The following is a 12,548-nucleotide window of genomic DNA, read 5'->3' on the forward strand; positions in this document are numbered from 1 at the left end:
AGCCCCAGCCGCTCTCCCGAGGTCGTCGCTGCTACTCCTGTCAGTGTTTCTGAGCCAGGACCTGCAAGACTCACTAACCAAGGAATATTTTCCTGCGCTCTCTTCCCCGGGCAAAAGCGATCGGCCACACACACGCACCTCGTCAACCCTACACGGGAAAGGCATCAGGCTCTCTCTACCCCCAGCTATAATAGTCTTTCTTTCTCTTTACCGACCGGGTACCTTTGCATCTCCAGTTTCCCCCCACACTCCTTGAACACTTACAGTGAAGTGGTATTTTAAACACACAATCTCTGTGTTTGTGCTGGTGCGGGCACATCTGGGCAGAGCTTTGTGCTCTAGAGACACACCTGGTGCAGCCAGACGGTCCCAAGCCAGGAACCAACCCACTGGGAAAGTAAAACCAACCAATTTGGGGCTATTCCCCCTCTAATCGGGGAGAAGGGGCGATCTGTGATTCAGGTTTTCCAGCCTGGGTTGAACTCGGACCGCAACAGTATCTTAGGAAACTCGCGCTGCCTGGGAACCTGAAAATGACAGCGCTATTTTTGACAAACATGCACTCTGATTTAGTAGCAGACAGGGTAAATGGTTTCTACTGTTTCCCACCCTTATGGTTTATGCATCTTACGAACCTGTGTTTTCCCATCTGGTCTAACCCAGGGCCACGTTCCATTGCGTTCCAGAGTCTTTATCTTTGCATTAAGTTTGTGTGCCAGGAGGATTGTTAAGGGCATACATTCCTCAGTTTCATTGGTGGCATAACCAAACATCAGACCCTGCATTGGAAAACAGAACAACATTGAAAAACGGACAAGTAAGTCACTTAATTCCATTATTTATTTCCATTTCTGCACCTGTCTTTGCCACATACTACTTAAAAACAACACAAGCTTAGAAAGAGAGAGCAGTAACATGCCAGAGTGTTTGACGTACAACCAGCCTGAAATAACATTTATGTGCTCACATGCACAAGAATCAGAGCCACAGCAAGGCCTGGTTCTCAAGAATTACTCTGCCTTAAGCATCCAGAAGAATGCACTGCAAAGGCTTAACAGACATAAAGCTCACAAAGGCTTCTCAGTGTCCCCCACACACATGACAACCAAAATATCACAGCATTTGATGCCTAAGAAGTAAGACCAGGCTACCCAAAACTCTTGAAAAAACAGAAACTGACACCTACCAAAAAAAAAGATTAATTGTAGCTCTATCCAGTAAGGCCTCTAGGTATGGGAAAAGCTATTTTCACTGCAACTGGTGAAGGCACAGTGTTTAGCTGGAAATTATTTCACTTTGCACAGTAGCTGTTAAGGAAAGGGTCTCGTCCAGTGCAATTCTAACTGCTTGTGTGTAAACTACATTTAAGTAAGTGCACGTAATGAAGTCCCATTACCTGATCCCCTGCTCCAATGTCATCGTCAGTCTTGCCATGAAGGACAGCATGCTTGATCTCTTTACACTGTTGTTCTAAGGCCACTAAAACTGTGCAAGTTTTATAATCCAGTCCTAGTGGAGGGAGTTTTGTAAAGTTAAATTACACACTCTTGAGAAGTCATGAATTGCTAGAGAAGTTTGTAGGGATTGCTTAGCTAGTTATCCTATCTAAAACTTATAAAACTAAGTAAGTAAGCTCCCCATACTATGTTTTATATTGCAAATAGAAGCAGACATTCAGCATGCTTATATAGCAGCCTGAGGATGTGGGAAAGTGGCATTAGTTAATGAACTTGAGCTCTTGAAACTGAGAGTGTAACTGTAATCCTACAAGCTGACCCTCCAAAGCTAGTTACATTGCTTATGAAGACTAGGGTTCAAACCATTTAGGTATTAAAGCTGGGAAACAGAGTGGAAAACGTTACCAGAAACTGATTTTCAGCCTTTTTTGTAACAGGTTGTTGGACTCAACAGAATTAGAGAAAAGCTGTATACATCATGCATGAAAAGGGAAGACTGGCATGTAAGAAGCTCAACTGCTGAAAGGAAGGGACTTGGAATATAGGTTAAGAACACACAGAAAATTCCCTCGGGTGTGAAATTCAAGTCTCATAGGTGTATGCACACCAAGGACAAAACCCAACAATGTTAAAGCTTTCACTGTACAAACCTGCAGATGTAACCACCTTGTGACATTTGTTCAAACAGTAGCTTTTCTGGATGAATGAAGCAAAAGGTACCTGGGGCCTTTAAGAACCTTTTACAGGTATGCCACCTTAAAATAGCTCCGGCAGTACTAGGCTCCTTTCAGAAACTGAACAGTGCATATCTGCATCTGTGCAGCTTTGTCACAGGTCTGGATAAACATTTCATTTAGTTTTTGGAAAAATCATAAAGACATTATTTGGCCACATGCACAACAGCACCAAGAATGAACACATGAAGGAAGAATCTAACTCACCTTTGGAAGAGTCATCATACCCTATCTTTTTAAGAGTATTTCTTACAATTTGTTGGTAATCTACTATAGCCTGGGATGTGATCTCTCCACAAAGCAAAATCATTCCAGTTTTTGCCACACACTCTGCAGAAAAAAGATGAGACATTACATTTTACTGCTACTATTTTACAACTACACAGAAAGATCCTGAAGATGGTTCCATGAACAAAGGATTAGTCATAGGGGAAATGTAGTGTAAAACCATAGCATACATTTAGGACTGTGTGCAACCACTCTTCTCTTCAGCTGATACAAACGTAAAATGCCTGAGTGGGAGGGAGTCCACCTTACCAAATTATCCTATCTCCACAGTGGCCAGCAAGTACATAGTGCTCTTTCTCCAAATACTTTCCTGGTCTCCAACACTTTCAGCTCAGGGTCTTCTTGAAGGTAAACAGGCACCATTTACTAAGAGATAGCATTACCAGTCTTTGCCAGATTTTTATTTCAACAGCAATTCACTCAGTTGCCCTTGGCAACCATGAAAACTTTTAGCATTTACAGGATCCTGGAGCAAGAATCTGTACAACTTCACTACAAATTTTGTGCAGAATCATTTTTTATTTTGTGTTGTTTTTTGTTTCAAGTGTCCACCTGGCCTCCAAACTTTTAATTGTTTTACAAAAAAATATGGCAAACAACCACAAAAAAAAATAATTACCACATCAATGCAACCTACAACTGTATAACTTTATCTCATAACCCATTCAATCCTCTCTTTTCCAGACTGGTAAAGCCTAGGCTATTTGCTGAACGACACTGTATGATTATAATGGTGTTCATTCCTCTTGCCATATAACCTTGTTGTAGTCTTTTTGGGATGGGGAAAGGGAAACGTTGAACACAGCACTCAAGACAGGCAACCATTAATTAATATAACTTAATTATTTTCTCAGTTCCACTCTTTATTACCTTCCCAGCAAGACCTAACAGTCAGCTTGGGGTTTTTACTGCTACTAAGCACCAACTCTTCACAGAAACATACGTCTATTACAATCTCTTCTGAATGCTTACAGTGAACTGCAAACCTGGCTTTCTATATCTGGGGACAAGATTGCGCCCGTCCTCTTTGTATTAGCCTACACTGAGTTTCATCCCTCACTTTCATCATCCAGCCACCATCTCATCTGAACAATTTTATTTTCTTCCAAGATTAAGTATTACAGGCAGAAATAGGCTATAAAATTGCATACCTGTGGATTGCAGCATCACATACAGGCTATCACGCTAGCTTTAACTGGCATCTTATCTTAGATAATCCAGTAAAGCACAGGGCAATTTAGCACAGGCAACCTTTCTCTCTTGGTCTGCAAAAGGACTTTGTTTGTATTGAATTATTAGGTTACATGGCAGCTGGCATGGTATCTCTGAATTACAGTGTGGACATGGTGAGATAATACCATACAGTAGCCCTAACTGCATACAGCACATCAACCCCAGCTAGTGACACCACTACAGCACAGGGCTTCCTGGCACAATGATCTTCACACTCTGTCCTGTGCCCCTGCTCTGCAGAGTAGCAGTGGTCTGCCTGTGTGCTACACCATAGTATACCACTTGTGCTGCTGTGAATCCTGCACTGGGGGAAGAGACCCTATTTTGCAGATGTGAAGCAGAGAAAAATGGCTCTCAGCTTTTTCAGTGTGGTCAGTACAAAAAAAAGGAAGCCTCTCTGGAAGAGCACAAAGTTGGGGAAATGGGATAGAGAGATGGGAAAATAAGGCTGTAGTCACCAGCAGCAATCCCTAGAAACTCTCTCAGGCCCATTGGAGCCAAGCAAAGCTTGCTGGAGATGCATGACTTCATGACATGGTGATGCTTTCTTAGTATCAGGATAAAAGAGATTCATCTTCCTATCTTTGACTGCTTCCATCCTGACTGAAATTTAATTCAACCAAAAGAGAACACAGCTCAGGAGCTGCACTATAGCTGCAACTTAAAAGTTTTTATTCATTTGTTTTTTCCCAACAAACTACAGAAATCAGGGATTTATCTGTGCAATCATATCACGTATCAATAGCCTTTTTCAGTAAGACAAACTGATTATGTTTCTCACATCTCTTGTGTGAGAGCTGTAAGAAACATCTCTCAAAATTTTTGCAGCATTTCTCTGTTAGTATCTCCAGCTTTTCAGTAGTTTTGGAAGGAAAACTGCCTGCAGCACTGGAATACACACTTCATCAAATCTAACACATACGCTAAACCTTCCCCTTCATGTCTCTTGGCTGCTCACATACACAAAGGATCACATGAGATTTTTCAGACAAAACATGATATTAGAGTGCCTTGCTGGCTTGTTCTAAGAAAAAAAAATACTGCATTCAGAGAGCACTCTAGATAAGATGCCCCTCCTGTGCTCAGTCCCCCTTGGCAACCCAGTTCATTCTAATCTGATGACATGTTCCTGGCCTCTGGAAGAGGTGATGTTTCTAGTGACAGTGTCCATGTGGAATACAGGGTAGTCCTAACAGAATGTTCCACAAAAAAGGTAGGACATTTTGATCAGAATCACATTCAAACAAACAGTGCACTGTTCATTCAAATGAAACAAAGGCTTCTATAAAGGCACAGCAAATATCTATTCAGCACTTCTGGATTTGGAGTTTTATTAACACCTTTTAATCTATGAAGAAATGCACCTTGACAGGTTTTTTTTTCCCTCAGTTCTGTTTTCCTTAATTTTCCCAGATTCCTCAATATCATTAGCCTTGTCAACCACAGTCTTCCCAGATACCAGGGGCTTCTCCTGATCTATTTCTTACATTGCATAATTTTTAATTTGCATGAGAGTACTATGTATGTTTTTTTCTGTTCATTTTTTGCAGCTTTTTTCCCTGCCTTCCTTTTTCTCTTGAGTCAATGCCAGAGCTGATCTGTTGACTGACTGTGGAAATTTTGACTGCCAGTCAGTTATTGGAATATTTTTTTTATTACAAAAATGTTACATCAACATTAATTACTTGTTGTACTTAATTAATCTGTTTTTTAATCTGCATTATACTTACCACAGGCAACCTTGGCATCTGGATCAACACTAAGATGAGCATCTAGAACAGCATCACTTATCTGATCACACATCTTATCTAGAAGAAAAAAATTACAGAGATAACATTTCTTGTTTGTGATTAAAAAAACATAATACATACTTCTTGATAACATTTCATTTCCAGTGGTAAAGAGGCTTCTGTTTATGCAGCATCTGCCAAGAGCAATTTTAGCAATTTATATATTCTGAGAGCTATGTCTTACCCTTTTTTCACTCCTCCAGTCAATCCTAACTGACATTTTACTGTATAGTCCAGCAGCCTCCCAAGTGAGAGGACAATGACAAAGGCCTGCAAAGGCATCCTGAAATGTTAATTTCAAGAGAACAGAAGATACAAGTAGCAACTTTGGAAGACGTATTTAAGCCAAGACCTCTCTGTAGGGGTTTTGCATTCTTCCTCTATTTATTTTAAACTTTATATTGCATATTCTATGTGAGTTACCTACTTTGATCCACATCTGGTAACTGTCAGAGGTCTGCACTTAAGGCAGTGTTTTACCCTCCCTTCAATACTTTCAGCTGGGACCTCTGAGATCCCATGTGCCAGGGATGATAAGAGACATTGTTCTCCCTACAAACAGGTACATTAGATGGAAGTCCACTCCTGCAGTTAACCCCAACTATCCAGATCATTTGAGTTTAGAAAAGCATCTGCAAACATTCTCGGGTACAAGCATTAGCTGCTCACAAGTTTTGGCAGTTATAGTTCTGAGTCTTGGTCTTTTGTTTTTAAGAACAAAAGCACTGGAAGCTTTTACCTATTTTGTTGTTAGCAACTGTGACTTATTGTCAAAGGCCCAAGCATACCATATATATTTGGTTTTTTAAAAGTTAATTAATAACTTAGGAGGCAAATTGAAAGTCTTTGTGTAATCAAGGTACATTAACTGACTAAAAGCAATCCATATTCATTCTTCAAAAGTATAGATTTGAAAGGTTGCATAACTGCAGATCCAATTTGAGGAATATTAATTAAATCTCACTCACCATCATTACCAAAAAAAAAAAAAAAAAAGGTTTCTAAAATATGTACGGCCACACAGCTAAACAGCTGGATCTACTATACCTACCCATGAACAAGATGCCTGTACTGTTTGCAGTAACATGTACAATTATCTGTGTAACTGCCAGTCTAGAATAACTTCTCTTACAGGACTATTGTTATATATGTGTATAGACTCAAAGGTCCAAGGAGGAAGGCAGTGAAAAAGCATTACTAAATGTCCACCCTAAACTGCTGGTTTATTTCTAAAGACAATCTGGCCTGGAAGTAAATAAACATCAGAATGAAATTATAAAGTAAGAATAGAGTTATTCTGTACTCCAAAAGATCTGTAATTCAATGTAAAATATAAGTGCTAATTCAATTTCAGTATGAGAACTGTAGAGTGTTACCTTCCAGTGCAATATAAAAGCAAGGGAAAATGGAACATGCTAGCCTGTAGCTTTGAACAGATGATCCATTGTGCCATCAATAGTACCTCACTCACACAGAAACGGAAAAAATCCTCTAAAAGCAGAGCACAAGTGCTAACAGTATGTGTCTCTTTTATTCACCTGATGTTGTGTTTTGGGCCCAACATGACAATAAAGGAAGAGCCCCACGGCTGCTCACTCAGCTTCCCCCCCACACACACACTCTGGGATGAGGAGGACAAAGCTTGTGGGTCAAGACAAAGGACAAGGAGGGATCTTCACTGATTAAGGTCCTGGGCAAAACAGACTTAACTTGGGGAAAAATAATACTTTAATTTCACACTAATCAAACACACACAGGACACAGACAACACACAGAGCAGGGCTTGCACATGTTACTCCACCCCTCCCTTCTTCCCAGGCCCAAATCCCTTTGTTCCCGGTTTCTCTCCCTCCTTCCCCCCAGCAGCACAGGGGGACAGGGAATGGGGTTTAGAGTCAGTTCACAGGCTGGTGGTTCCTGCTGCTCCTTCCTCCTCAGGAAGAAGGATTCCTTACAGTCCTTCCCTGATTCCCCACGGGGTCCCTCCCATGGCAGAGAGTCCTCCAGGAACCTCTCCTTCATGAGTCCTTCCCACGAGGTCCGGAGCTGCTCCAGCCTGGGCTTCCCACAGTCACCACCCCTGGGGCTGTGCCCTCCACAGCTGCATAATCCACGTCCACTGGCAGCAAGTCCAAGTTCACCCCTCCTGGCACCTTCAGGGAATGTTCCACCATGTTTCTCCATGAGTGCAGGGGAACAGCCTGACATCTCGCCATGAGTTGCAGGGAAACTTCTGCTTGGGCATCTTCTTCCCCTTCTTCCTCACAGACTAGGTGATCTTCACCCTGGCACTGCCTTTCACCTGTCCAGCTCAGCTCTTATTTTTTAACTGATGACTCTCATCAGCTCTTATCTCATTTCTTTCACATGTCAATCACTGAGGTGCATGTACTGTCCCTCTAATGGCTCCTTGGCTGGTTTTGGAGCAGGTGGAGCTTCTCAGCTTCATACCAGAGTCACCTCTGGGCATGACCAATTACCAAAAAACCCGACAAACCAAATCAGCACACAGAGGCTACAGTAATCTCTCTGTCAGCATGATATTTGCTTATAGAGATGCATAGATCTCTTCTTCACTGTTATGATTTTCAGAACTGGAATTGGCAATTTCCATACATTTATGTTTTGTTTCTAGTGTTTTCCACAATCAAGCTGAAACTAAACATTTAACTGTGCACTTCATTAACATTTGCAAAGTAAGTCCAATGAGTTTGAGGCTGGAAAAAAAAAAAAAAAAAAGAGGCAAAACAAATACAAAAGGCAACTTTATAGATGTAAAGCCTGTCTTCAGCTGTTTGTGCTGTATTTATTTCCAGCTCAGGCATTATAATGCTGACTTTTCTTGCTGGCATATTTACTTAGAGAATCAGAATCCTGGTCAGTTACTTGTTATATTGCACCTTCACTGATAAAAGTTGAGCATCATGTGAAAAGACAAGGACATAAGATGAAAGATAGAAATATTATAGGGTCATAATTTCAAACCCAGAAATCACTTGTGCAATCAAGGCTAAAATCCAGAATGCCAGGTTCCAAAGTTTACCTGGCAAGTCTGTCAACAACCCTGAGGCAAACTACATCCTGAAGACTGTGAAACTGGTTCACACCAGAGGATTTGATGCTCAAGCAGGAAGGGCATAACCATAATAAAAGTGATAACTTTTATTACCTTCAGCTATTTGCACAATTACATCATAGACTGCAGTGTTTTAAAGCAAAAAAAAAGTGGTTTTGATGGTTCAAGATATGCTATATGCTGCAGTGGTTTTGCAGCTGCTGGACTGTTCACTAGGGCTGAGCAGACAGCCTAATGTAACTAGTCTCATACTGTGCAATTCCCACCAGATAAATAAGAATCCTGAGAATACAGATACACAACAATAACTCAGTTGCAAACCTGCAGTGTTTGATACCACCTTCATTTTCTCACTACTAGTTTTGTATTTCCTTCTACAGAAAAAAGTAAGAGGTAATATTATTTTTAGTCTTCATGTTATAATGTTCCACTTGAATGTTCTGCCATGAAAGGAGCTGCTTCTGCCTTTATGTTAAATGTAAGTCACTAGTATGTGTGCTGGACGTCCTCCAGTCTATCAATTAACATGGCTTCTTGGTATGTACCTTGTGTAAACAATGCTGTGTGAATAATAGCTCAGTGTAGTGAACAGCATTTTGAGCTGGACTGTTGTCTTGCAGTCCCAGAGCTGGAAAATAAAATGGCTTTGTACAGCCTACAGCTTATGTAAACTTGAGTTACGGAGAGTAACATGACAAACATACAGCAGTATCTGGAATGCAGCTCTGATGAAAATAAATACTTATCACTTCAAGTGTTTCAGAGGTTTAGAGCTGAATGATCACCTATAATAAACATGTGCATAAGGTTTATTGTTGTTTACTTTTTCTACTACAGAATTGAAAATGAAATTGTTATTCTAGTATTTGTGGTAACTCCAAGCCTACCTTTAGAAGACTTCTCCATGCTTTTTCCTCTCAAGCTGAAGTTTAGTTGTCTATACCAGATTATATTGCATACTAAACAAATAAGACAAATTCTTGCCAAGCAAAAAAAGATACCACTCTGAAGTCTATTCAAAACAATTAATTGGCTTTTTCTGTTCTCCACTGGGAGAGATATGACTAACTATAATCAGAGACCAAAAGGAAAGATTCAATCAGCATTTTCACTTACCAGAATGTCCTTCGGCAACAGATTCTGAGGTAAAAAGAAATCGTTTTTCTTTTTTTGAGGTATGAGTAGACATGTCTTGGTATCTTCAGTGAGTCTGCAAATGAGGAAGACCCAAAGCAACTGGACTACAGAACAAGAACAAGCAGAATGTGAGCGGAAAGGTTTACGTATGCATGCAATAGCTGATGTAGTTGCTTCTGTGTATTTACTCCTCAGAAGTTCAATAGATTAGGACTTATCTGTGTGGCTTTTACAATGCACTGCTATAGAAACGCCTTTCAGAGGACTTTTGTGTTTGATCGAACTTTGTCCTCCTAAACTCTGCAGAGACATTATCATAATGTGAAACGTGCACACAGCTAAGTCAGAAATCAGTGCTTTTGCACACTTCAAGCCTGCATCCTTACTCTTCCTTCTAAAAGCAAATAAAAAGCACTTCAAGATAGTAACACAGCAGAGAGACTTTATCTGAACTTGTAAGGGCAAATGACACTTTTTTTTAGGCATAATATCAATACATTACACTCAGCTGCAGTTGTGAGCTGTGCAGAAACATTATCTGTCTTTACGTGAGAACAGATATTCATAACAACAGGTTGCTCAGAGAGGTTTTGGAGTGTCCTTCTTTAGACACATTCAAAACCCACCTGGATGTGTTCCTGTGTAACTTACTCTAGGGGATCCTGCTCTGGTTAGTATCCAAACTAAGTGAAGAAGTGCTGCCCCCTTGGAGCACTATTGAAGGCATGGCAACAGTGCATGGGAGCACCCGAGTGCAGCACTGTGTCACTAAACTGCCCAGGAAGGACAAGAGGTGCGTCTGGCTGTAAAAACCCTTGTCCTGTTGAGCAGCTCTATACTGCTGCAATACCTTATTTTGAGCTCAGCTTCTCTAAATCAGTAGTCATTTCTGAAAATGTTGCTCCGTAACCTAAGCAGGTTAAGCAGTAGCAGGAGTGCTACTGAGATGCAGGTACAACTTCAGCTACAACTCAAGGCATCATCACTGACCATCACAAGGAAACCATATCCCTTACCAGGCCACTAGCACAGGATTTGTGCTTGTTCTGCAAAGAAGTCTTTACTTCTAGGAAACAATGTGCCTTTGCTTTAGGACACTTCCCAGTAGTCAGGTATGTGAAGTAATAGAATAATGAAGGCAAAGCACTAAGAGAAATGAGTCAAAACCAACCCTTAAAAAAAAGAAAAGCAGAACAGTATTTGAGCTGCAAGAATTACTGGAGAGGGCACTGTCTAACTGTGGTTAGTGTTCTGCAGTAGGCTAGACTCTCTTAGTGAAAACCACCACTCTACAGAGTGATACATCAACAGGTGACTTGGAGGAAAGAGACAATTTTCACCCCTTTTAGTTTTGCCTTTTTTTTTCCTTAATTTTAGGAACAAAATTTTTCAGCACGCAACATCGCATAACACCAGTTCTCAGAGGACACTGATTGCTTAAGTGTCTATGAAGGAGAGCAATAAAGAGGAATACACAGTTAATTATTATCAGAAATGCCCTATGGAATCTATTCATTCATCTATTTTGTTGCTTTTCTTTATCTTAAGTATTATGTTAAATACAGAATTAAACTAGTCATACAGAGATTTTTTGTGCCAGGAGGTTTTTCAATTCTGTGCAATAAATGCGTTTTGAACTGAAGTTACACATTACATTAAACAGTTCATACAAAGCACCGGAAAAAAATTCATATGAAGAATTTCCAACTCCTCCATCATGAATTCATATTATGCTACATTCTGTAATAACTGTGGTTTACATTGCGTCTTATATACTATTCTCATTCAACATATGCTACTCAGCATGTTTTATAATGTAGGCTCTACATATACTCCACCTCCAGTCATGAATGCAAAGGAAAAAAACCAATAACCCCAAAACAGTCATCCTTTGTGAGAAACAAACAAAAAAGAATAATAATGAAACATAATAATAAAAAAATGGGGGCAAGAGACATGAGAGCAGAGGGGAGAGTAGCCAGGGCAGGAGAGATGTGAAGGCAGGAGGAAGCTGAAGAACAAGGAGGCACAAAGACAAGTGCTGAGCTACAACTCAGCTACAGGTGAGAGACACCCATGCAGGGGCAGACATGCAAAAGGAGACACAGGCTATGCCTCCAAGGGCAGATGGCAGAGAAGCCCATGCCAGAGGAGTGGAGGCAGAAACAAGGAGGAGCAGAAGAAAAGCCATCACAACACACTGAGCCCAATCTTGTGCTTCCCATCAGTTCACCTGCGGGCCTGAGGCCAGCAACTGGGGAGGAGAGCTGTCCAGAGGGAAGTTGGATTGTTTTCCCTAAGTGGTCTTTTGTCTTTATTTTTCAGTGCTAGAATCAGTATTTCCAAGTTTGTTAATTGGCAATAAATTATGTCGAATTCTCTGTAACAAAACTGTTCCGTTGCTTATGACAGTGAGGTTGTGTTTTACAAGTAAGCTGTCACAGCCAAGATTTATCAGTGATCAATTAGTTCAAGTAATATCAATTGCTCCTCTAAGAGTAATGTTTTCCTTTGCCTTCTTCGCTGATGCTTCCTAACCAGTGGAAAAACACCAGCATTGGTGTCACCAGATTCAGGAAGCTGCTAAGGAAAATGGAGAGATTAATTGGAAGGCCTTTCAAAAATGGGATCACTTCCACTGAATTTTGAATATTGCTCTACATGCCAGGACCACAAGCAAAAGGTACTGCTGGAGCCACAAAACTGTATTGTTGCAACTGAAGCCCATGCTTGTATTTCACATGGCAATTCAGTTCTTCAGCAAAAGGCTGAACCCTTTTTGTTTTACAAACTAATTTTTGCCTTCCTGTGTTCCTGCCTCCCTTCCTCTTTC

General features: G+C 40.7%; 1 protein-coding gene across 1 annotated transcript in view; it reads right to left on the reverse strand.

The window, feature by feature from the left end:
• Positions 1-9,767, reverse strand: part of MAT2A (methionine adenosyltransferase II, alpha) — a 20,935-nt gene extending 11,168 nt beyond the window's left edge. Inside the window, exons 1-5 of the mRNA XM_010003535.1 lie at positions 9,695-9,767; positions 5,443-5,520; positions 2,399-2,521; positions 1,397-1,509; positions 636-779 (exon numbers count right to left, since the gene is read on the reverse strand). Coding sequence (XP_010001837.1) covers positions 636-779; positions 1,397-1,509; positions 2,399-2,521; positions 5,443-5,520; positions 9,695-9,767 — 531 coding nt within the window. The remainder of the gene's footprint in view (positions 1-635; positions 780-1,396; positions 1,510-2,398; positions 2,522-5,442; positions 5,521-9,694) is intronic.
• Between the last annotated feature and the right edge of the window lie 2,781 nt (positions 9,768-12,548).

The sequence above is a fragment of the Chaetura pelagica genome, unplaced genomic scaffold, assembly GCF_000747805.2.
Source record: "Chaetura pelagica isolate M959 unplaced genomic scaffold, ChaPel_1.0 scaffold228, whole genome shotgun sequence".
NCBI classification, from domain to species: domain Eukaryota; kingdom Metazoa; phylum Chordata; class Aves; order Apodiformes; family Apodidae; genus Chaetura; species Chaetura pelagica.